Here is a 26583-nt window from a genome sequence, read left to right as displayed (position 1 = left end):
GGTAGTCACTCATGAGCAGGGTATAGTGACATTCTGGTATAATGTCTCCACCCCAAGAGTAACATATCAATTTAACTACTGTCTAAGAGTAGAATGTCCAGGCCCCATAGCACATCTGGTTAAGTACACAATTCATCTGTGTCACTACTGCTGAAACAGGGGAAGGTTCAAACTGAGGATTGGACACTTGTTGGGTGGCACACTGGTGAAAGGGACTGGAGACAACAACCAGTCCAGGCCCTACAACGCAGAGACAAATGGGGAATAAGCCTACTAAGCCACATGACCCTGTCCAAAGCCCCCTTTAAGGGCCAGAGGGGACTTCCAGATTCCATACTCCCCATCACTGCTACTCATTGCCCCAAGGAGGGTTGCATAGTTCTGTACCTCACCATCGAGAACCCCTCAGAAGGTGACCAAGGGTTATATGTACTGGGCACAAGTACTAATCTTGGGAGGGAGGATGGTGACAGAAAAGGTAAATTTTGGCTAAGAAGCATAGATACCAGTGTGGGCACACAGGGGGTACCTGACAAATTCAAAGTCAGGACCAAGACAGCAGTTGGCTTTAACCCCACCATCCCCGTAACTAAGAAAGCAAAGTGAATAAACCACCTATACCATAAGCAACAACGGTTTATAAAATACAATGGGGATGTCATAAAGGCGATTATTGACCCGTTAAGTTCGCAATAGCTATTTTTATGTGTTTTGATCATATTTTTCTTAATTCTATGCTGCTCAGCTCCATGCCTTGAGATGATGATGAAAACAATGGAAACCACAGTGATGACTATGCATGCAGACTTCGAAGATCCCCTATTCGAGAAATGCTGCCTCGAAGATTCCCTATGTGAAATCATGCGAGAAATGCCTTGTCCACAGCCCCCGGAATTGTCTGCCTGAGGCAAGCAAGGGAGAGACCAGGATATGACTTCCTCCTGTGCAAAGTCCCTTAGGAGGGGGTCCATCTACTAGAGATGGGCTGTCTCGTTTATACGGTGAAGATTAGTTAGTTAAGGACCAGCATTTTGAGATAGGTAGGCCGGGAGGACAGATCGACAGGCTCAACGAGATCAGGGTTTTTGATTATTGCATATCTTCAAGGGGGGACTGTTAAGGGGAGAATATATGGCATATGAATATATATCAAAATGAAATGTATATGATTGCTTTTACTGAACTTGTATTAAGTGCCTACTTGTTCTTTAATTTAATTCTTGTCAATAAGCTGACCATCAGCAAGGATGACGTGATTAATGAATGGAAACTGCAATGTACCAGCGAGTATCAAGCTCCACAGCTGTCGCTTCTCACAGAAATCAAACAGTGTTGGCCAAATCAAACCTATTAGCTAGATATGGTGTACTTTGTTTTCTGCATAAATACTCTGCATTTTCCAGCTGATAAACCAGAAATCATTTTGATACAATTGCTTGCATTTGTGTCTGATTTCCCGGCTGGAACACATTGCAATTCGAAAGCAGACAATTAAGTAGGGTCTCACCTAGTGGGACAACTTCAACAAAACCTATGTCTATAGATCAGGCGGCAGGCTCAGAAGGTCTCAGGCCCAGTATGGATTTGACCAGCTTGTACAAAGTTGAGAAAGGGTACATTATCACTGGATAGCAGGTATATATAGCATAGTTTAAATATTTAAAATCTCCATGTTCTCTGTATGGATTAGACAACAATCTAAAAAGTGGAAAAAAGGAAATGTATTTGAAGCGTACACCAGTATACACTTTTGGTGGTATTTTTAAATCTTCATATATATTTCTATCTCAGTAAGACAGTCCAGACTCTCCGCAATAGGAAATGAGATGCATACAATTGCTGACATAAATTCTAGTGATTGCAGAAATCTAGGAATTCCTATTCACGGGATAAGCTTCCATCACAATTCTCAGAGGCGATGCAGACCCTCAATTAATTAGTGTATGGAGACAGCGAAAACCTTTCTTTGTGAAGAAAGTGTTGCTGTATCGCAGTACCGTTGATCCCATCGCCATTACTCATATCCATATAATTTTGATCACAGGGAGAGATGTAAACATGGTGCTCACTGCCTATCATGCGCTGTCACGTAACTTTGGAGTGCAAAAGACAGAAGCCACAGGCCGTAGGCGATTCATTTGGATTGGCATGAGAGGGCACATTTAAAAATGTGCGCTGGAATGTCACACGTCTGTGGGTAGTAAAACTGTGAAAGCTGATGAGAAACCACCACTGAATCTCATTGTGAGTCGACGTCCATAAGAAATGGAAGCCATTGATCATCTGAAGCTAGATCCCGGCCAGCGGGACAGGGCATAGCTACGTCTTAACCATCACCTTCTATCAGTTCACCAAATTTGTAGTAGCAGTCCCAGTGAAGGATTTGACAGCACAGACTACACAGCGGAGGAGCAGGGAGAGGTAAACATTGCAAAAGCTGGGGCCCTGTCCAAGCAAGGGGGGCCCATTCATGGGAGTCGGTACTGGCACTGGGCCCCTCATAGTATGGCGGTGTGTCTGACGGCGGGTGTGCACCCCCACCGTCAGAGACACTTGATTGCACTATGAGGGACCCTGTGCCAGTGCCCGCGTGCCCAAGAGTCGGCCCACCCACCTGTCCAGGACAACGGCATTTGCACGGTTGCGTGAGCTAGGTGGTGACCCCGGCCATGGGGGGAGGAGGCAGCCCAGTTAGGGAGGTTTACAAAATGGCATATGTTGATGTGGGACATTCACCTGCTGCTAAAGGTGAAATTGGTCAAGTCCCAGGAAGAGGCGGACCAAAGAAAGCCATTTTTCTGTCAACCTATGTGTCATCAGGGTAAGGTGTGACAAAATCCTTGGAAACCCATGCATGGTTCATTTTAATGAAGGTCAGATCATCCACATTTTGGGTCGACAGATGGGTCCTTTTTTCTGTCAAGATTGATCCAGCAGCACTGAAGACTCTTTCCGATAGCACACTTGCAGCTGGGCAAGCGAGCTCCTGTAAGGCATATTGTGCCAATTCAGGCCAGGTGTCCAGTTTAGCTGCCCAATAGTCAAATGGGAATGACCTGTGAGGGAGAACATCGATATGGGAGGAAAAGTAGTTTGTAACCATAGTTGACAAGTGCTGTCTCCTGTCACTTTCAATTGATGCAGTATTACCAGTCGTGTGAGCGGGACTTGAAAAATCAGTCCACAACATTGTCATGAAACCCCTGTCTCCAACGCCACTTCTGATGTGTGCACCACCAACACCTCTTCCAAGTTGCCCCCAGCCCCTATGGCTTGTGTGACAACCATCACCGCTGCTGTGTGCTGGGAATGCCTCAACCAACCGGTTTACCAGAGTTGCTTGTTTGTTAGCCAATATTAGGTCAAGGTTCTCCTGTGGCATGATGTTTTGGAATATGCCTTTATAGCGTGAATCCAGGATGCTGGCCAACCAGTAGTCCAGTAGTCATCATCGTTCATCATTTTGGCAATGCGGGGGTCCCTTTTTAGAATCTGCAAGGCATAATCTGACATGTGGGCCAATGTTCCCGGTGTCAATGATGCACTGCGAGTGCTGGGTGGAGGAGCACTTTCAGGCAAATCCACATCTCTCCAGTCACGCACAAACCCAGTACCAGACCTTGCCACGCCAACATTTTCTCTTGCCCACGAGAAGCATCCTCCTCCACTAAATAATCATCCCCATCATCATCCTCCTCCTCCTCCTCTTCTTCCTCCACCTCGTCCACGACAGTTCCCTGAACAGACAATGGCTGACTGTCATCAAGGCTTCCCTCCTCCTCTTCCTCATCATCCTCGGCTGCAGACGCCTGCTCCTTGATGTGCGTCAAAGTTTGCATGAGCAGACGCATAAATGGGATGCTCATGCTTATGGAGTCGTCTGCGCTTACCAGCCATGTGCATTCCTCAAAACATTGAAGGACTTTACAGAGCTCTTTCAGCTTCGACCACTGCACACTTGCCAACTCCATTTCTGCCCTCAAAGTGCCTGCCCATGTATCCTCCCACAAATGCATTACGGCCTGCCTCTGTTCGCACAGCCGCTCAACCATGTGCAGGGTGGAGTTCCACCTTGTTGCAACGTCGATAATTAGGCGGTACTTGGGAAGGTGGAGCAATCGCTGCAGCTTCTGCATACGACTGGAGTGTACCGGCGAATGTGCAAGCACAGTCTTCGAACCTTATGGAGCAGGCCTGTTAACTCCGGATAATTAGGGAGGAAGCACTGCACCACCAGGTACAAGGTGTGAGCCAAGCAAGGTATGTGTCTGAGTTTTGAAAGGGCTATGGCTGCCACAAAATTCCGGCCGTTATCACTAACTACCTTGCCTGCCTCAAGATGTAGACTGCCCAGCCATGACTCAGTTTGTCGCTGAAAGTAGTCGGCCAGTACTTCCGCCGTGTGTCTGTCGCCCAAACACATCATCTGCAACACAGCCTGCTGAAGCTTTCCACTAGCTGATCAATAGTGGGACACATCGTGTGCACCACTGTCAGCTGCAGATGCAGTGCTCGTGCGACTGCGCTCTGTGGATTAGCTTTCGCTTCTGGAGGAGGAGGAGGAGGAGGGTCGAACGCCTACAGCCAACTGTTTCCTATACCGTGGGCTAGGCAGCACTGAGCCATCACAGCTGTCCCCTGTGGACCCTGCATCCACCACATTAACCCAGTGCGCAGTGATGGACACGTAACGGCCCTGGCCATGCCTACTGGACAATGCATCAGTTGTGAGGTGCACCTTTCCACTCACTGACTGCTTGAGTGCATGGACAATGCGGTCTTTCACATGAAGGTGGAGGGCTGGCATGGCTTTGCGAGAAAAGAAGATAGCGTGGTACTGCGTAGGTCATGAGTTCGCGGAAAGCTGCGCTTTCAACCAACCAATAGGGCATCATCTCTAACGAGAATAGTTTGGCAATGTGGGCGTTCAAACCCAGTGTACGCGGATGAGAAGATGAGTACTTTCTTGTCCTACTCAGTCTCTGGTAGGGTGAGCTGGACTTGAGAGCTGCATATGGTGGAACTAGCGGTGGACATGGCGGACTGAGAGAGGGTTGATGATGGTGATGGAGTTGGTGTTCTTTCTGATGGCCTAGATTCAGTCTTTCATTGCAATAACAGTGTGATTCCCTGACTGATTTGCCCTTGCGACGACAACTCAACATTTGCTGCTGGTGGTGTGCTAACCGGTGGACTTACAGTGGGGGAAACAATGTAGCGTTGCTGACTACCTTCTTTGGGAGCAGTAGCACATGTGGTACATGAGTTTTGGTAGTCCGTCCATGCTTGCAAGGGCATGGTGGTTAAATGTCTTAGCATGCAACTGGTATTCAAATTTCTCAGATTTTTCCCTTGGCTAAAGGTCTTTGCACACTTCTTACAGATAACCTTTGCCTGATCATTAGGATTTTGTTCAAAAAAGTGCCACACTGCACTCTTCCTACTATGGAAGACATTTTGAGGCCTTGCACGCTGCGCTATTTTGACCGTCTGGCCAAGCTGTCCTGCAACTCTTTTGGTTTTTGTAACCCGTTTTTGGACTGCTCCGGGCCTGCCAGATAACAGCTGTTGCGATGTTGATGCCCGCTGCAGATGCTCCTCCTCTTCTGAGCTATTGGCAGCGGCACCCTCTACCCCCAATGGATGCCAATCTGGGTCAACAACTGGGTCATTCATCACCTCCTCTTCGATGTCATGTGCACCTTCCTCTGTGTCACCGTGTATGGTGGTATAGTATGCGGGAAGGGGCACCTGAGTTTCATCTGGGTCAGATTCTGGCTCAGTACACTGCGAGGACAATGTAGTGTTCTGAGTGAATGTACCAGCAGAATCATCTATCTGTGGCTGTGCATCAGTACACTCCATGTCAGATTCATCTTTGCCTGGGTAATTCACGATTTGACTTGATAACCCAGGCATGGTATGTGAAAACAGCTCCATGGAGTAATCTGTAGTGTGGCCTGCCACATCCTTCAATTTTGGTTGGGGTGAAGGACACAAGGAAAGGTGTGGTTCATGAACATGAGCCTCCAATGACTCAGTGCTTTTATTTTTTTAAACTTCAGAAGAGGAGGCGATAGAGCTGGAGGCTGAGTCAGCAATGTAAGCCAAAACTTGTTCTTGAAGCTCCGGCTTTAAAAGCGTTTTACCTACTCCCAGAAAAGGGAGCCTTCGAGGCCTTGTGGAGCCAGACGATGATGCAGGCTCAACACCTCCTGCATTAGGTGCTATTTTGCTTTTGCCACTACCAGCAGATCCACCACCAACAGCAACACCATCATTACCAGCTGCCAACCCCCGCCCACTTCCACGGACTCTTCCACCACACTTCCTCATTTTTGGGGAAAATGTACCCAAAAAACCACCAACTATATGGTACTGTAAAACAAGGTACAAGGTGTATATAGTAGTGGGGAGAATTGGAATCTCTGTAGACTTCAGGACACAGTTGGATTCTGTCAGGCCCTGTTTATTTTACACCGCAATGTGACAAGCAGATTCTGGATGTTGTAAGAAAGGTGGACAGAGGACTGTGGAGAATTGGAATCTCTCTACACTTCAGGACACAGTTGGATTCTGTCAGGCCCTGTGTCTATAACACCGCAATGTGACCAGCAAAAATTGCATAGTGTATGACAAACTACAAGGTGTATATAGAATTGGGCAGAATTGGAATCTCCCTAGAGTGTTGGTCTGTAAGAACGGACAAACTCCTCGGCTTTTCCTTACAGAGTCACACACTTAGATAGCTTCAATCTGGCCGTGATAACAGCCGTTACATGGTACTGAGAGAGGAGCGTGCACGTACACCACTGTACAGTGTATGTAAAATTGTCAAGCTCAGTGTTTTTGTATACGGACTGACACACGCTGTCCCTCTCTAGTTTTGAATGTAATCAAACAGCAAATATACTAAACTGTTTGAAAAACGGACAAAACTATAAGGTGCAGGTCTGTAGGAACGGACAAACTCCTCGACTTTTCCTTACAGAGTCACACACGTAGATAGCTTCAATTTGGCCGTGATAACAGCCGTTACACGGTACTGTGTGAGGAACGTACACTGCTGTACGGTGTGTGAAAAAATGAACGCTCACTACCTCACCAGGACAAAACAATACAATTTGGATTGCTTTTAAAAAAGCCGTTTGAACACTAGTGTGCACACAGCAATGCAGCTAGCCTTAAAAGGCAGGCTAATCACCACCAGTGCTGCTGCACAAAAGCAAAAATCTTCACCTTTCACTGCACAGTAACTACAGTGAAAAGCGCTAGCAGCATAAGCAGTTTTTTTTTTCTTTTTGCCTTCCTAACGCTCTCCCTACAGAATCAGCAGCTCTCCCTATTCTGAGATCAGCATGAGTAACATAGCGGTCGGCGTCCCCGCCCTTTTATACCCCCTGTGACACTACACAAAGCAAGCCAATCACTTGCATGCCCTTCTCCAAGATGGTGGTGACCGCTGCCTATGCTATCACGTTGCCCACAGTGTCCGTTCTTCCTGATTGGCTGAAAAAGGGCGCTAAAGCATCTTTTGAAACACGACTTTGGCGCTAAAGTCGCCGACCTCGTGGCCGACCTCACGCTAAGGTCGGGTTTCGTTTCATGAAACCCGACTTTGGCGAAAGTCGGCGACTTTTGAATTTTTTCGACCCGTTTCGCTCAACTCTACTATCCAGACATTTGTTGGGAATCTCTCTCAGGCAAAGCTAACAGGTCAAGGAAATTCTTATCCTCTCTTGCAGACAACTTTATCTTCCAAAAGGTAGGGGTGAAAACAAGGGGAACTGCTACCTAGGATCTAATCCTTATAAACAGGGAGGAAATGGTTGAGGAGGTAATAGTGGCTGGGACCCTAGGAGGTAGCGACCATGCTAATTTAGAATTTTGGATAACTAGAGGAAGACCTGTGAAGACTCAGACGTCAAGGTAAGATTTCAGAAAGTAAATCCAAAAGATAAAGCAAAAACAAGTTTCTAAAAACAATATATAAACTAATGATGATAAATAAAAGAATATATATAACTGTGAAATAAAATAAATAAAATGAATAATGATGGACAAAATATGGTTTTACACCACAATGAACATAAGCATATAAAAGATACGATTTAATAAAAACCAAAATACTTGTTAAAAATATATATCTTTATTGAAGCAAAAAGTTTCTTTCATATATATAAAAATTAATACAATAAATACAAAAGTTAGCCACAAAGTGGCGCTGCAAATAGATATCAAGCACAAGTAAATAAGACTAGTAAATAACATGTGAAAGTGAAACTAATTCAAAAGCCATGACACTAAACTTGATTGGAAGTACAAAAAAAGTGCTCAGTGCAAGTAAAAAAAAAAAGTGCAATTCACATGAAAAATGTGCAAACACGCAAATAGTTAAATCTATACCTACAAAGTGCAATGTGCAGCAGCGCCAGAGGTCCCAGTCCCTACGTACTTTTCGGCATGTATAGCCTTCTTCCAGGGGAGTGTCTATAATGCTGATGTAGCCACTATTTATATATGAGTGTGTTCAATAGCAATGCAGGGCCAGATGACTCACAAGTGCGCCTAATAATGAACAGCACATGCTGACACACAACTTTTTGCTTCAATAAAGATATAGATTTCAGAAAGGCAGATTTTAAGGGACTCAGAAAGAGAATTGGAGGGATCCAATGACTGGATATCCTTAAGGACAAAAATGTCCAGGAAGGATGGGAAATCTTGAAAAATGAAATTCTCAAAGCACAGTTGTTAACAATTCCGAAAAGAGGGAAGAATAGGAAGCATTTAAGGAAACCAGGATGGATGAACACAGAACTTAAGCACATGCTAAAAAGGAAGAAATAAGTGTTTTTAAAATGGAAAGAGGGAGGCATATCTAAAGAAGAATATAATGCTGTCTGCAGAACCTGCAGGGCACAAATCAGATTATCTAAAGCTGACAATGAATTGAGGCTTGCAAGAGACGTCAAAATCAATAATAAAGGATTTTGGGGATATGTCAAAAGTAAAAGAAAAGTCAAAGATGCTATAGGATTTTTACAGGATGAAAATGATGAAATGGTAAGAAAGGATGTTGAGAAGGCCGAACTTATAAATTCCTATTTTGCATCAGTTTTCTCTCAGAAAGGAAATGTAACACCAACTGTTCTTCACTGTCCTATTAAGGGAATAGAAGAATCCAGGATATCTATAGACAGAAAAATAGTGAGGAAACACTTAGCTAAACTAAATGAATTCAAGTCTCCAACTTCAGATGAATTACACCCCAGAGTACTGAAGGAAACAGCAGAAGAAATTTATGAACCCCTCTCCATAATCTTTGAAAATTCTGGGAGAACAGTAGAAGTCCCAGAAGACTGGAGAAGAGCAAATGTTGTTCCTATCTTCAAAAAGGGGAAGAAGGTGGACCCAGGCAACTATAGGCCGGTGAGTCTGACTTCTATATCAGGAAAGATCTTTGAACAAATTATTAAACAACATGTATGTAAGTACCTGGATAAGAATGAAGTGATTAAACAGAGTCAGCATGGGTTTGTAACTAATAAGTCATGTCAGACTAACTTAATTTCCTTCTATGACAGAATCACTGATTGGGTGGATCAGGGAAATACTGTAGATATAGTATATCTTGACTTCAGCAAAGCATTTGACAAAGTATCTCACACAATCCTTATTGAAAAAATGACTAAGTATGGAATGGACAAGGCAACTGTTAGGTGGAGTCATAACTGGCTTACTAATCGGACCCAAAGAGTGGTCGTAAATGGCTGCACATCCAGTTGGAAGAATTTCTCCAGTGGGGTATCACAGGTCTCTGTCCTGGGTCCTGTATTGTTCAACATCTTTATCAACAATTTAGATGAAGGAACTGAGGGTAAACTGATTAAATTTGCTGATGACACAAAGCTAGGAGGGATAGCTAATACTAGAGAAGAGAGAGAGGATTCAAAAAGATATAAATAAATTGGAGCAGTGGGCAGCAACTAACAGAATGGTTTTTAACAGGGAAAAATGCAAAGTACTACATCTGGGCAATAAAAATGAAAAAAGCATATACAGAATGGGAGGAATAGGGCTAAGCAACAGCACATGTGAAAAAGACTTGGGTATACTAATAGATCACAGACTGAATATGAGTCAACAGTGTGATGCAGCAGCAAAAAAGGGAAATGCAATTCTAGGATGTATTAACAGAAGCATACAGTCTAGATCACGTGAAGTCATTATTTCCCTCTACTCCTCTTTGGTCAGACCCCATATGGAATACTGTGTCCAGTTTTAGGCACCACATTTTAAAAAAGACATCAACAAACTGGAGCAAGTTCAGAAAAGAGCGACCAGAATGGTGACCGGTCTGCAAACCCTGTCTTATGAGGAAAGGTTGCAGGATTTGGGAATGTTTAGTTTGCAAAAGAGAAGCCTGAGAGGAGACTTAATAGCTGTCTACAAATATCTCAAGGGCTGTCACATTGTAGAAGGATCATCTTTATTCTCATTTGCACAAGAAAAGACTAGAAGCAATGGGATGAAACTGAATGGGAGGAGAGACAGATTAGATATTAGAAAAAACTTTTTGACAGAGTGATCAATGATTGGAACAGGCTGCCACGAGAGGTGGTGAGTTCTCCTTCAATAGAAGCCTTCAAACAGAGGCTGGATAGACATCTGTATGGGATGATTTAGCGAATCCTGCTTTGAGCAGGGGGTTGGACTAGATGGCCCAGGAGGTCCCTTCAAACTCTATGATTCTAAGAGTATGTTGCCCGACAGGATCCAGGGCTGCTGGCTCGGGACACTGTGTGTGAAGGCGCAGGGCAGGAGAGGAGGGAGCCAGCGCAGTGAGACGGCCAGGGAAGGAACATCTGAAGGGGGTTCTGACACGGTGTACCCCAAATAATTTGAGAGCTGGCTGGACCACCGACCTGGAGGACACAGCACCCTGGCTAGGGAATGTAACTGGAGAACTGTGAGTAAAAGTGTGGAAAATGCACTCCACTGAGTCCTCGGATTTATTCACTGCATCACCTGCCTTGCACCACAACCACCATAATCATCTCTAAGATCTATAACTGCCCTGGGTCCTAGCTCTGCCCACAGAGAGCTGTAACAACTCTGCTGCATCACCAACAGCCCCAGCGGTCTCTTAAGCAGCGTCGGCTATACCCTTCATTGCTGAACACCACGGGTGGCATCACAAATATATGTCCCCATAAACTATTACCCCCATATTTTATTTACATTGCACGCCCAGGGTCACGGACCGGGTCACCGCTGCCGTGACATATCCCCCGAAGGACTGACCAACCCGTACCGAGTAACCCCGGCCATAAAGGGCGCTGCAAACTTATGAAACCAAGGCTCAAGCCATGCCAACACTTCTCCTGCAGGCGTGAATAAATGTATTTTACAGCCATCAGCCACACACAGCTTAGAGGTATATCATGGCACAGGTGTAACGTTTACTTGTAGTTTATCACAATCCTCCTTGAAATTTGTTAGTTTTAATACAAGCTGAATAGTCAGGATAAAGGGAAACTCTGTTGTTTTTGTCCAGAAATTCACTTTTGGCCTCACTGCACTGTTAATGTCGATCATAGAAGCAAAGTTTGGCCAGAAAGATTGGACCTGGTCTTGTAGGGACCATATGAGACATTCAGCAGCACAGAAGGGAGAGAAGGGAGATTCATCCAATAAGATATCAAGGATCTAGGAAGCCAACAGCATCATTACCCTCCACTTTCTTTTACAGACCCATCATAATACTTTAAATTCACGTGATTTTCTAACTTTTCTGCACATTCTACATACGCTTTCATTCAGCTTTATAGTTTACAGATTTGGGCAGTCGAGGGTCAGCATCTTTTATTCCTAGGGGGTAGGTGGATCCTCCAGGTCGTAAGTTCTATAGGAAAGAGCTTTCAATGCTCAAAGTCAATTGAACAGTTTTAGGTGGCGGAGAATGTTGTGGTCAGGAGGGAAAATGGTGATCACACAATTGTGATATGACTGGACTACACAACCGATAAAGCAGCCACAGTGGTGACTGAGAAGAATCTGTGACTTCTCTATATTTAGTGGTTACTACTCACCTGGGTAGTCATATGTCAGAATCTCCTCTTTACACCTCTCATCACCCCTCACATATGTCTCTGTAGTATTAATATGGGTAAGATCTTCACCCTGAAACAAATAATGTAAATGTCACAGACAGATGGAGAAGTCATATCTATGATCAGCTCTAATCCTGCCATCTCCACCGTTCTCATTACACAAGTATAAAACATATAATACTGGTGGATAAAACAAGACTGAGCACAAGACCTTCACAGACGTCTACACATCATAGGGGAGATCTCATGACACCTTCTCTCCAACTACCTGATGATCCAGAGGAACACTGGGATCTTCTTGTTTATAGTGCTGTAGAAGAGGACGGGGACATCTCTCTGGTGTTGTCCTCTTACTGGATAGATCTGGAGGAAACACACACAGGGACTGAATTCATTCTTTACATACAGATAATTATAGGCCATGTGTATTTAGTCCTGTCTATTACCTGGTGATGTGAGGGGCTGGGGAACCTCCATCATGACGTCCTTGTACAGATCTCTGTGTCCTTCTAAATACTCCCACTCCTCCATGGAGAAATAGACAGCGACATCCTGACACCTTATAGGAACCTGACACATACAATGATACCGTCATCCCCCGATCCCTTCATAGCATTACTGTGTAGTGTCCCAGCATTCCCAGCAGTGTCACCTCTCCAGTCAGCAGCTCAATCATCTTGTACATGAGTTCTAGGATCTTCTGGTCATTGATGTCCTCATGTATCAGGGGGTGAGGTGGAGGCCCCGTGATTGGACTCAGGAGTCTTCCCCATCCCTCAGACGCAGAGTCCTGACAGCGCTCACTAGAGGTCTTCTTCACTACTGTGTAATCCTGGTAATGGAAAGACACATCAATAAATCTCACTACAGACATTTCCAGAGTCCTCACCTCTCCAGTTCTGTCCATCTGTTATTCCCATAGATAAGAATGATGTAATGTGAGGTCATCAGAATCTCTCACCTCTCCAGTAAGCCGGAAGAGGATCTCTAGGGTGAGGTGTAATATCCTCTCCGCCATCTTGTCTCTGCCCATATCCATCTTTGATGGGTAAATCAGGAAAATTCTATTAAATGGAAGATCTTCACTGAGAGGATCCGATATTGTAGCGACCTGAATGAGAAGATGAGCCGATGTAACATCATAAAAATCCTGTGTAATAATACAATTACTGGAGATAATAAGGGAAACATATGAGGAGATTTATTATTTTACAGTATTTAGTTTTCTTCTTTACATCTACTAATAAAACCTATATATTTAGGCCACAGACAACAAGCAGTTTCTTCCTCGGAGTCGGCAGCTGAATACGTTTCTCATAGACTCATCTTCCATAACGCTAATTCTCGTCTCATTACCGACACTGGAATCGGCATTAGCAATACTGCAGGAGATATTCATTACACGTGACAGGAGAAATAACTACTTCATGATGAGGACGACATCTTCATCTTCTACTACGGCTCTAGAAACATATTTGGCCGGAGTCCGTCACTGACTCCATCCCCACCGGCCGTCTATATGAAGGTTTCCCGTCTTCCCCGCACTGTAATCTTCTATCACATTAGATCTCAGGTCTGATTCACACACAGAAGTTTGAGGCTTTTATAAAAGTTTTTTTTTGTTTGCACAAACAACGTGGACAGAAATGATCTGATCCCAAAGTCTCCATGTACAGTGTCTTATGGGATTTCTTTATGGCCTTAGGCTTTCCTATATTATAGGAAATACACCAGAACAAAACAGATAAAATGTTTCAAATGAAAATTGGATCCAACAATTCTTGTAAAACATCAAAAAAAAAAAGCAGAAGACACAAGTGAAATATTTTTTTTTCTTTTAGAAATTAACCCGTTTGAGCCCCAGAACATAGATGTACACTGCAGGGACGGCACAGGTGCGGCTGCAACAAAAACCCTGGCAGTTTCGTGATTGGAATACAAGGCTAGAAGGATACAACTTATTTGCAAGAAACAGACTTGATAAATGAGGAGGAGGTGTCGCATTGTATGTTAGAAACGCGTATATCTGCACAGAGATTGAAGCTTCAGAGACTGGGAGTTCTGTTGAAACTGTTTGGGTAAGAATACAAGGTCAGAATAATTCAAAGGACATCATTGTAGGCACTTACTACAGGCCGCCTGTGCAAACTGAAGATAGGGATGAACTCTTTATGCATCAAATAGTCAAGTTCTCCCAAAAATATGACAAAGTGGTCATTGGAGATTTCAACTATGCAGACATTTATTGGGAATCTCTCTCAGGCAAAACTGACTAGGTCAAGCAAATTATTATCCTCTCTTGCCGACAACTTTATCTTCCAAAAGGTAGGGGAGAAAACAAGGGGATCTGCTACCTTGGATCTAATCATTATAAACAGGGAGGAAATGGTTGAGGAGGTAATAGTGGCTGAGACCCTAGAGGTAATAGTGGCTGAGACCCTAAGAGGTTGCGGCCATGAATTTTGGATAACTAGAGGAGGAAGACCTGTGAAGACTCAGACTGCAAAGTTAGATTTTAGAAAGGCAGATCTTAAGGGACTCAGAAAGAGAATCGGAGGATCCAATAGCTGGATATCCTTAAGGACAAAAATGTCCAGGAAGGATGGGAAATCTTGAAAAATGAGATTCTCAAAGCACAATTGTTAACAATTCCAAAAAGAGGGAAGAAAAGGAGGCATTTAAGGAAACCAGGATGGATGAATACAGAACTTAATCACATGCTAAAAAGGGAGAAAGAAATGGATGATGAGAAGGCCGAACTATTAAAATCCTATTTTGCATCTGTTTTCTCGCAGAAAGGAAATGTAACATCAACTGTTCTTCACTGTCCTATTAAGGGAATAGAAGAATCCAGGATATCTATAAACAGAAAGATAGTGAGGAAACACTTAGCTAACATAAAAGAATTCAAATCTCCAGGTGCAGATGAATTACACCGCAGAGTACTGAAGGAGATAGCAGAAGAAATTTTTGAGCCACTCTCCAAAATCATTGAAAATTCTTGGAGAACAGAAGTCCCAGAAGACTGAAGAAGAGCAAATGTTGTTCCTATCTTCAAAAAGGGGATGAAGATGGACCCAGGGAACTATAGGCTGGTGAGTCTGACTTCTATATCAGGAAAGATCTTTGAACAAATTATAAAACAACATGTATGCAAGTACCTGGATAAGAAAGAAATGATTAAGCAGAGTCTGTAATGGTACTGCAGCACAGGACTATGGTAGGAGGGGGGAAAACTAACCCTGCACTGAGACTAGGCTGATACCTTACGATGGAGTGGGCGGACTCATTCCTTGCGAATAGACCCACCAACGATCCTAGGTTAATCTCAAGTGAAGACCTATAGATAGAGGGAAGGGGGTCCCTGAAAGATCTAAGGACTGGGTACAAAAAAGGGTCACATCCTAATAGAAAACAAAGAGAAGGCTGCAGAAACAAGCTGAAAACAGAAACTAAGACTTGCAGAACCGGAGGTACCAGCTCTGCACTAATTAAACACACAGAAGGCAAAGCAAAGCTCCAAGCCAGAACTCAAGCAGATTAACACTGTTGTCCAGCAAAGAATGGGAGAGAGGTGCAGGTTAATAAAGGGTGATACAATCACCTGAACTAAGACAAACCCAAACCCAACACCAGAGGAAAAAGACCAGCAGCCAGAACACTACAAGAAAATGGCGGATAGTCACAAACTGAACAGATTCTAACACAGTCAGCATAGGTTTGTAACTAATAAGTCATGTCAGACTAACTTAATTTCCTTCTATGACAGAATCACTGACTGGGTGGATCAGAGAAATGCTGTAGATATACATTGCTCAAAAAAATAAAGGAAACACTCAAACAGAATACAATGCCAAGTAAATCAAACTTCTGTGAAATCAAACTGCCGGTTAGGAAGCAACACTGAATGACAATCAATTTCACATGCTGTTGTGCAAATGGAATAGACAACAGATGGAAATTATTGGCAATTATCAAGACACACTCAATAAAGGAGTGGTTCTGCAGGTGGGGACCACAGACCACATCTCAGTACCAATGCTTTCTGGCTGATGTTTTGGTCACTTTTGAATGTTGGTTGTGCTTTCACAATCGTGGTGGCATGAGATGGACTCTACAACCCACACAAGTGGCTCAAGTAGTGCAGCTCATCCAGGATGGCACATCAATGTGAGCTGTGGCAAGAAGGTTTGCTGTGTTTGTCATCGTAGTGTCCAGATGCTGGCTACGCTACCAGAGGACAGGCCAGTACACCAGGAGAGGTGGAGGGGGCCGTAGGAGGGCAACAAGCCAGCAGCAGGACCGCTACCTCAGTCTTTGTGCAAGGAGGAACAGGAGGAGCACTGCCAGAGCCCTGCAAAATGACCCACAGCAGGCCACAAATGTGCATGTGTCTGCACAAGCGGTTAGAAACCGACTCCATGAGGATGTTCTGTGTGCCCGATGTCCACAGATGAGGGTTGTGCTCACAGCCCAACACTGTGCAGGACACTTGGCTGTTGTGAGTTCATTCTCCCCTTCACCTTTGATGTCTGATGAACTCCCTCTGCTGGTGAAGAGAGGTGGTGAAATTGATTGGGATGGGAAGAACCTGTCATCTGAACAGGCGGAGTGTGATTGGACATCTGGAATTTCTGAGTGGATATAAGGCAGCCGACGCCCTGCAGTGCTGCTGGTGATCATTTCTGCTCTGAGCTCTTGCATCCAGTTTAGTTCCTGTCTACTAAAAGCTAAGTTTTTGCCCTGCTATTATTCCATGAGATTTTGTCTGGTTTCCTTAGTGTTTGTATTCAGCCAGTCCTGGTTTGGACTGGCTGAATTCCATTTTTGTCTTTGATCAGTTGATCTCTTTGCTCTGTTTTCAGAATATACCTGAGTGCTGATATAGTGATTTTGAAGTCTAGCGACTTCAGGGCCTTTTTCCCTATCAGACGGTTGGGACATTTTTGGTAGGGTTTTTTGCGGATTGCAGCCAGCATCTTTTCTGTCCTGTCCTATCTAGTTAGTTGGGCCCCATCGTTTGCTCAACCTGTCTTTCTGTCTGTGTTTTCATCTGTTTTTCACCGACAATACATGTTGGGGGCTGTCTATTGCTTTGGGGTCTGCTCTGGGGCAGTTTAGATTTCCCCTTTCCTTCTTTAGGCTTATGTAGTTCTCCGGCTGTGACGAGGGGTCTAGGGCACCGTAGGAACCCCCCCCACGGCTACTGTTAGTTGTGGTGTATAGAATCAGGGGTCTGCAATCCGATAGCTACCAACCTCTCCGGTTTTCTGGACTTAGCATGTATTTTTGTTTTCTCCTCCTCCGGTGACTCATTCATAACACTTGGCATTTGCCACAGAACACCAGCATTGGCAAATTCGCCACTGGCGCCCTGTGCTCTTCACATATGAAAGCAGGTTCACACTGAGCACATGTGACAGACGTGAGAGTCTGTAGACACCATGGAGAGCGATCTGCTGCCTGCAACATCCTTCAGCATGACCGGTATGGCAGTGGGTCTGTAATGGTGTGGGGTGGCATTTCTTTGGAGGGTCACACAGCTTTCCATGTGCTCACCAGAGGTAGACTGCCATTAGGTACCGAGATGAGATCCTCAGACCCCTTGTGAGACCATATGCTGGTGCGGTTGGCCCTGGGTTCCTCCTAATACAGGACAATGCCTCATGTGGCTGGAGTGTGTCAGCAGTTTCTGCAAGATGAAGGCATTGAAGCTATGGACTGGCCTGCCCGTCCCCCAGACCTGAATCCGATTGAGCACATCTGGGACATCATGTCTTCCTCCATCCACCAACGTCACGTTATGTTAGGAACGGCGGAACACACTAAATAAAATAAATAATAAAGTGCGTTCGCCGCTCGGGGTCCACCGTGCAGTAGGTGTGAACACTGCTGCTAATTAGTGACAGACGAGCAATATGGCAGAAATGCGCACATGGGTTAAATGTCACTCAAGTGTGCAAAGCAATCAATGTTTACTCACAGAGATGCCAGAAGAGGTAAACACAAAAGGCTGAGCCTGTTAGCGTCACAGGTCTCAGGTAAATGCACACACGGTATCCGGTCACAGGTGCAGGACCCAAGGCAGAGGAACTGCATCCATCTAGACCTACCGTGCGTGCGGCGTCGCCACTGCAGATGCCAAAGAGAGCTGCAACTGCTTAGCGGCATAGGACACTGCCGCTAGACGATAGCGTCCGATTCTGCTGCACCTCACGGCACTAGTGTAGAGGTGCGGTGTGCACAGTGGCCTAAGGCTTGCCACTGACTGGCGCTGACTGCTACTCTAATTCCCTATCCACATGCGTAATATCAGAGGGAGGGGAATCTTAATGAGTCAGTCACCAGAATCATACATCCGTCACCATTCACACATCTAGCAAGTAAAGTGTATACTAGCGCATGGCCGAATGGCCATACGGGCCTTTTATAGCTGTGCGCTGCCGGGACCTTCCAGATCTCTGAGATGGACCAATCAGATCTGGAGAAGGACCTGAGCACGTGACTCCCGACCTCCAATGGGAGATCGTCTCGTGAGCATGCTCATTGGAGCATCAGAGGAACTTAGCCTCAGGAATGGCTTGCTGCAGAGCAGCAGGTGAGGCTCTGGATTCCTGTTGTGTAGCTGCAGGAATCTGATGCCTAACATTACCCCCCCTCTTATGGCCCCCTCCCCCTTGAGCCTTCCAATCCACCACCTTGTGCCCATCAGAGGCATAGGCCTCAGACTCGTCCGAAGGCAAGTCTGATGTCCCGACAGGTGACACAGAAAACCGGGACATGTGGAAGACATCAAAGGTGGCAAAATCTCCAGGTTTGAGAAGGGACACATGAGAGACAATGGGAGCGGCAAAATCGCCAGAAACCGAAGTTGAAGTGGAACGCCGCAGAGTTTCGGCAAGTATCTTCACTCCCTGTTTAGGGGAGGTATTCTGAGCACAAGAGGCGCATGACCGAATATATTTTTTAGTGTCCCGAGCCCTGTGCGGCCACCAATAAGACCTTGCCAGGAGTTTTGTGGTCTGCATGTAGCCACAGTGACCACCCACCCTGGACGCGTGTGCCCACGCGAGAACCTTCGGCCAAAGGCAAGGAGGGACAAAGGTCTTGCCCGGCGGCACAGAGGTTTGCCACTGCGGGGCCCTGTTATCTTGGGGAACAGAGTGTTGACAGTGGTAACCGCAAGTGGCGCTTAGTGCCGGACGCGCCTCGAGACTGGTGCGAGACACCTCCATGGGCTCTGGAAGTGAACACTCTGGCTCGGGTGACTCCAGAGGTTCAAAGAGGTTGGGAGCCGGAGTAACCTTCCGTCTGGATTGAGCATGCTCCAGCCCGCACTCCGAAAAGCGGAGATCAATGCGGGTGGAAATAGCAATCAGCGCCTCCAGACTTGCAGGAACCTCTCTGGTGGATAGAGCATCCTTAACAAGCTCCGCTAAACCTCTCCAAAATACAGGGATGAGAGCTCTATTAGACCACTCCAGCTCGGAAGCCAGTGTCCGAAAATGTACGGCATACTGACTGACCGAGAGTGATCACTGAGTTAACGCTAATAGCTGTGCGCTGCCGGGACCTTCCAGATCTCTGAGATGGACCAATCAGATCAGGAGAAGGACCTGAGCACGTGACTCCCGACCTCCAATGGGAGATCATCTCGTGAGCATGCTCAGTGGAGCGTCAGAGGAACTTAGCCTCAGGAATGGCTTGCAGCAGAGCAGCAGGTGAGGCTCTGGATTCCTGTTGTGTAGATCCAGGAATCCGACGCCTAACGCGTTGCACCTCAGACTGTCCAGGAGTTGGCAGATGCTTTAGTCCAGGTCTGGGAGGAGATCCCTCAGGAGACGATCCGCCGCCTCATCAGGAGCATGCCCAGGCATTGTAGGGAGGTCATACAGGCACGTGGAGGCTACACACACTACTGAGCATCATTTCCTTGCCTTGGGGCATTTCCTCTGAAGTTGGATCAGCCTGTAATTTGATTTTCCACTTTGATTTTGGATATCATTCTAAATCCAGCCCTCCATGAGATCTTAATTTTGATTTACAGTGATCATTTTTATGTTTTATTGTTCTCAACTCATTCCACTATGTAATGAATAAAGATTTGCAACTTAAATATTTCATTCAGTGATATCTATTTTAGAGTTTCCTTTATTTTTTTGAGCAGTGTAGTATATCTTGACTTCAGCAAAGCATTTGACAAAGTATCTCACACAATCCTTATTGACAAAATGACTAAGTATGGAATGGACAAGTCAACTGTTAGGTGGATTCACAACTGGCTTAGTGATTGGTCCCAAAGAGTGGTCATAAATGGCTGCACATCCAATTGGAATAATGTCTCAAGTGGGGTACCACAGGGCTCTGTCCTAGGCCCTGTATTGTTCAATATTTTTATCAATGATTTAGATGAAGGAATTGAGGGAAATCTGATTAAATTTGCTGATGACACAAAGCTAGGAGGCATAGCTAATACTAGAGAAGAGAGAGAGAGGATTCAAAAAGATATAAATAAACTGGAGTAGGCAGAAACTAATAGAATGCTTTTTAACAGGGAAAAATGCAAAGTACTACATCTGGGCAATAAAAATGAAAAACGCATATACAGAATGGGAGGAATAGGGCCAAGCAAGAGCAGGTGTGAAAGAGACTTGGGTATACTAATAGATCACATACTGAACATGAGTCAACAGTGTGATGCAGCAGCAAAAAGGCAAATACAATTCTGTGATGTATTAACAGAAGCATACAGTCTAGATCAGGGTTACCCAACTCCTGTCCTCAAGGCCCACCAACAGATCATGTTTTCAGGATTCCCTTAGTATTGCTCAGGTGATAATTGCTTCACCTGTGCAATACAAAGGAAATCCTGAAACATGATCTGTTGGTGGGCCTTGAGGACTGGAGTTGGGGATCCCTGGTCTAGATCACGTGAAGTCATTATTACCCTTTACTCCTCTTTGGTCAGATCTAATCTGGAATACTGGCTGCCACGAGAGGTGGTGAGTTCTCCTTCAATGGAAGTCTTCAAACAGAGGCTGGACATACATCTGTCTGGGATGCTTTAGTGAATATTGCTTTGAGCAGGGGGTTGGACCAGATGACCCAGGAGGTCCCTTTCAATTCTAACATTCTATGATTCACCACTTGCTGCTGTCAAAAGCAAACATGGCATCTAAGAAGGTGTAACAGAGTTGGGCTGAATGCCCTCCTCCCTCAAGAACTCGATAGTATGGGGCGGCCTAATTACTACGATACTTACATGCCTAATATTGGTGTCTGGGCCTGTAATGTACGAAGGTCTATTAGGCCAGGCAAGAGGCAGCGTCCAATAAGTTACCTTTTAACACTCCCATACACATTAGACAAAAGTTACATAAAAGCACGGATTTCGGGGGGTTTGGGTGACTATATAATGTATTTGGGGGCCTCCCGACAGATGATGTCAGGGTAGAGAAGGATCTGGCATCCTGAATTTCAGAGGATAACCACTTGTTCTTCCTGTAGATATCCTCTGCTATAGGAGTCTGGAGGCGACTCTCTCATACAGACCACAGGAAAGCTGGAATATTTGTGTGTATGGGGAGTCGGGAGAGATTGCTGTCTGACAAATGACCGTTCAGCTGAAACGTATCTCATGTGTATGAGGCCATTATTATTACACTGACAGGCTGTGATGATACACCGCACTACAGTAGTAGAGTGCATCACCAGAGCCATCAGAGGCTTGTATGTTGTATGATCGCACTGATCAGAGTGGTTTAAAAAAAGGGGTTAAACGTGAAAAAAAAAAAATCACAGTTTTAGTAACAAGAAGTATCTGTCACTATCTGGAAAACAGAGTCACTGCACAATGTTAGTTAAGTTACGTCCATAACAATTTTATTCTACCCTAATATTCTATATACGGTGTAGATAGAAATCACAGGTCCCACAGCAATAGCTGGAATTGGACCACCCAAAGGAAAAAATAAATACACTGCTCAAATAAACAAAGGGAACACCAAAATACCACATCCTAGATATCTCTGAATGAAATATTCCAGTTGCAAATTTTTATTCACTGCATAGTGGAATGTGTTCAGAACAATAAAACATAAGAATTATCAATGTAAATCAAAACGAATCCCATGGAGGTCTGGATTTGGAATGATACTCAAAATCAAAGTGAAAAATCAAATTACAGGCTGATCCAACTTCAGTAGAAATGCCTCATGATAAGGAAAAGATGCTCATTTGTGTGTGGCCTTCACATGCCAGTATGACCTCCCTACAATGCCTGGGAATGCTCCTGATCCGGCGGTGGATTGTCTCCTCAGGGATCTTCTCCCAGACCTGGACTAAAGCATTCGCCAACTCCTGGACAGTCTGTGGTGCAAGACATGATGTCCTATATGTGCTCAATTGGATTCAGGTCTGGGGAATGGGCAGGCCAGTCCATAGCTTCAATGCCTTTGTGGGGAAGGTGACTTGACGGACAGACGTGACTGGTAGAAGGAGGGGACGGTTTATGCACTATTGACAGAGATTGACAGGTTAGAAAGGTAACAGCAGGGAAAGACAGAAAAGGGAGTGCAGCACCGTGAAATGACCACAAGATGGCAGGGGAGAGTAGTACAGGACTTAACATCAGCTTAGGGCTTAGGAATCTGCTTAGTCATGGGGGGCGGGGAGATAGGAGCCCGGGTGGGAAATTCCCCTGTGAGAGTGGGGATAAATAGAAGAAGGCGAGGCTCCAGGAGAGTTTAGTCCCGGGAGGAGCTCAGAAGAAGACGGAGAAAGTGAGAAGAGCTCGGCCAGGGGGACGGACAAAGGAGAGACAGTCAGGGGGGTGGCCCTGACCCGACGGACTGCAGGACAGGCAAGGAGAAGAGGCAGCCGGGGGGGTGAAGAACGGAGGCTGCGGGAGGAGCCGAGGGATGACGTGTCAGAGGCCGCAGCGCTGGGGAAGGTGAGAGTTCCCCCGGCTCTGCCAGCGGCTTCGCATGCGGCCCCCACCACCCGACCGCGCCGCGCCGCCTCCTGTGCTCCTGGAGGCTCGGCCGCGGAGGACTCGGCGGCCTCCGCCGGACTGATCGATGCCCCTGCTCCCGTCCCCGAACCACCCTGCCCGGCGGCGCCATGTCCAGTGTCGCCGGTGCGGAACTGCCACGTCCCCAAACCACCCCGCCCGACGGTGCCGGTGCGGAGCCAGCCCACAGCCGACGCTGCTGCATTCCCCCTTTCAGCAGCGGCCCCGTCCATGAAGCCGGCCGCTACTCCGGCCCCGTCTGCAACTCCGGTTGCAGCCTGCTCCGCGTCCGCCCCTGGTTCGATTGCGGCACCAGCCGCGGCCTACCCGGCGGCACCCACGGCCGCCTCTGCCTCGCCCATGGTTCCAGCTGCGGCCTGCTCACCGATGTCCGCGGCCGCCTCTGCTGCACGCCTTACCGTGGCTGTGGCCTGCTTATCAAGGTCCGTGGCTGCTCCGGCCCTGTTCCAGATTGCGGCTTCGGCCGGGTCATCGGGCTCTGCCGCCTCTGCGGAGCCATCTGCTAACCACGCTAGCAGGCCCCAGCTTCACCGCTCCGCTTCTCATCGGTCCACGACCCCGTTCCCTCACCTGCGGTTGGAGCTGCAGGAGCTGGGGGCCGGATGGAGCGAAGCCACCACGTCGACAGAAATGAGAGCGTCCACACCACCACCGGTGGTGGACTGCTGGTTCCCAAGCAGAGAACTGGCACGGAACGAGCGCCGTGGAACCACTTTCGGCCCCTTCTACCCCTTTTGACTCATCTCTCAGGATGGAGATGGCCCCTGAGCCCTGGGCAAAAAGAACACTCAGGGCTCGGGAACAGTCGAGACATCCCGGGAACCTCACGGCTGTGGGGTTCCCCTGCTGGAATGGCGCAACATCCGCTGTCAGGAGATGGCCCGGACTGTTGGGATTTCGTTGCACCGTTGTGCAGGCCTAAAGAGGACAGTTATGCATCCAAAGTTGAGGAAAAGGTTTATTGTTTTCTCCTGATACAGCGGGGATGTAGGAAAAAGTGCTAATGTTAAAGGGAGGGGGAGTCTTTCTTTTAAGAATGCTGGGCGGGAAATGCTGTGGAAAAATATGTTAACGTGTTTTGGGAAAAAAGAGAAAGACAAAAAAAAAAAAAAAGAGAGAGGGGTACTCCGGTTGAGTAACTCCTATTGTTATTAGAATAGTGGTAATCATGTATGTTAAAGTTGATTTAATAAGTAGTGCGTTTAACAAAAAAATGTACAGTCATGGCCAAAAGTTTTGAGAATGACACAAATATTAATTTTTACAAAGTCTACTGCTTCATTTTTTCTAATGGCAATTTGCATATACTCCAGAATGTTATAAAGAGTGATCAGCTTAACAGCAATTACTTGCAAAGTCAATATTTGCCTAGAAAATGAACTTTATCCCCCAAAACACATTTCAACATCATTGCAGCCCTGCCTTAAAAGGACCAGCTAACATCGTTTCAGTGATTGCTCCATTAACACAGTTGTGGGTGTTGATGAGGACAGGGCTGGAGATCAATCTGTCATGATTAAGTAAGAATGACACCACTGGACACTTTAAAAGGAGGCTGGTGCTTGGCATCATTGTTTCTCTTCTGTTAACCATGGTTATCTCTAAAGAAACACGTGCAGTCATCATTACACTGCACAAAAATGGCCTAACAGGGAAGAGTATCGCAGCTAGAAAGATTGCACCTCAGTCAACAATCTATCGCATCATCAAGAACTTCAAGGAGAGAGGTTCCCTTGTTGCCAAAAAGGCTCCAGGGCGCCCAAGAAAGACCAGCAAGCGCCAGGACCGTCTCTTAAAAGTGTTTCAGCTGCGGGATCGGGCTACCAGCAATGCAGAGCCTGCTCAGTAATGGCAGCAGGCAGGTGTGAGTGCGTTTGCACGCACTGTGAGGCAGAGACTCTTGGTGCAAGGCCTGGTCTCAAGGAGGGCAGCAAAGAAGCCACTTCTCTCCAGGAAAAACATCATGGACAGACTGATATTCTGCAAGAGGTACAGGGAGTGGACTGCTGAGGACTGGGGTAAAGTCATTTTATCTGATGAATCCCCTTTTCGATTGTTTGGGACATCTGGAAAACGGCTTATTCGGAGAAGACCAGGTGAGCGCTACCACCAGTCTTGTCTCATGCCAACTGTCAAGCATCCTGAAACCATTCATGTGTGGGGTTGCTTCTCAGCCAAGGGAATGGGTTCTCTCTCAGTCTTGCCTAAAAACACAGCCATGAATAAAGAATGGTACCAGAATGTCCTCCAAGAGCAACTTCTCCCAACCGTCCAAGAGCAGTTTGGCGATCAACAATGCCTTTTTCAACACGATGGAGCACCTTGCCATAAAGCAAAGGTGATAACTAAATGGCTCAGGGAACAAAACATAGAGATTTTGGGACCATGGCCAGGAAACTCCCCAGATCTTAATCCCATTGAGAACTTGTGGTCAATCATTAAGAGACGGGTGGACAAACAAAAACCTTCAAATTCAGACAAAATAAAAGCATTGATTTTGCAAGAATGGACTGCTGTCAGTCAGGATTTGATCCAGAAGTTGATTGAGAGCATGCCAGGGAGAATTGCTGAGGTCCTGAAGAAGAAGGGTCAACACTGCAAATATTGACTCGCTGCATTAACTCATTCTAACTGTCAATATAACCTTTTGCTACTCATAATATGATTGCAATTATATTTCTGTATGTGATAAAAACATCTGACAAACACACATAAAAACCAGAGGCCAGCAGATCATGTGAAAATATAATATTTGTGTCATTCTCAAAACTTTTGGCCATGACTGTATGTAACAGGTTCCGGGTACGAGGTAGTTGTGACAAAAACGCCGACCATGACTCTTAATGAAGGACGAGGAGATGAGAGATATCGAACCAGACAGTGGTCCCAATTCAGATCCCCGACATCACAGACACCCCAAAAAGGAAGAAATGGTTGAAGGTAGTGGAAGGGGAGAGCAGTGGGAGGTACACGCCGTAGAGTAGTCCGGCTGGACCTCGCCAACCCGAAAGAAGTTGTCACATGGCGTGCGCACTGGCGGGTAGCAGTAGGCTGCTCGGAGCATAGTGCTCCCGGTTTAGTTCGGTCCCCGTGGCGGGTGTGGCCCAACGACCGGACCGACAACAGACTGTGGATAAGATTCAGAACGACATAGGTAGGACGTACGATTGTCGGGACGACAATCGACAAAGGGTGGGGGAGTGTGGGGAAGGTGACTTGACGGACAGACGTGACTGGTAGAAGGAGGGGATGGTTTGTGCACTAGTGACAGAGATTGACAGGTTAGAAAGGTAACAGCAGGGAAAGACAGAAAAGGGAGTGCAGTACCGTGAAATGACCACAAGATGGCAGGGGAGAGTAGTACAGGACTTAACATCAGCTTAGGGCTTAGGAATCCGCTTAGTCATGGGGGGTGAGGAGATAGGAGCCCGGGTG

The 26583-nt window shown here is 46.1% G+C and overlaps 1 protein-coding gene across 10 annotated transcripts in view; it reads right to left on the bottom strand.

Annotated features, from left to right (window-relative positions):
* The window catches only part of LOC141047087 (uncharacterized), a 503667-nt gene that overhangs the window by 157785 nt on the left and 319299 nt on the right, over positions 1-26583 (bottom strand). For 7 of the 10 annotated variants that reach the window (XM_073542037.1, XM_073542039.1, XM_073542036.1 and 4 more), the window contains 4 exons: positions 12769-12948; positions 12563-12686; positions 12385-12479; positions 12096-12186 (listed from right to left, as the gene is read on the bottom strand). The exons of 2 other annotated variants lie outside the window; for them this stretch is intronic. In XM_073542037.1, coding sequence (XP_073398138.1) covers positions 12096-12186; positions 12385-12479; positions 12563-12686; positions 12769-12948 — 490 coding nt within the window. The remainder of the gene's footprint in view (positions 1-12095; positions 12187-12384; positions 12480-12562; positions 12687-12768; positions 12949-26583) is intronic. One more of the 10 variants, XM_073542045.1, reaches the window with a different exon arrangement.

The sequence above is a fragment of the Dendrobates tinctorius genome, unplaced genomic scaffold (genome assembly GCF_039654945.1).
Source record: "Dendrobates tinctorius isolate UK_male_01 unplaced genomic scaffold, ASM3965494v1 ptg000126l, whole genome shotgun sequence".
Taxonomy (NCBI): domain Eukaryota; kingdom Metazoa; phylum Chordata; class Amphibia; order Anura; family Dendrobatidae; genus Dendrobates; species Dendrobates tinctorius.
Note: the sequence above shows the minus strand (reverse complement) of the source record. Positions and strands in the feature narration are given on the sequence as shown.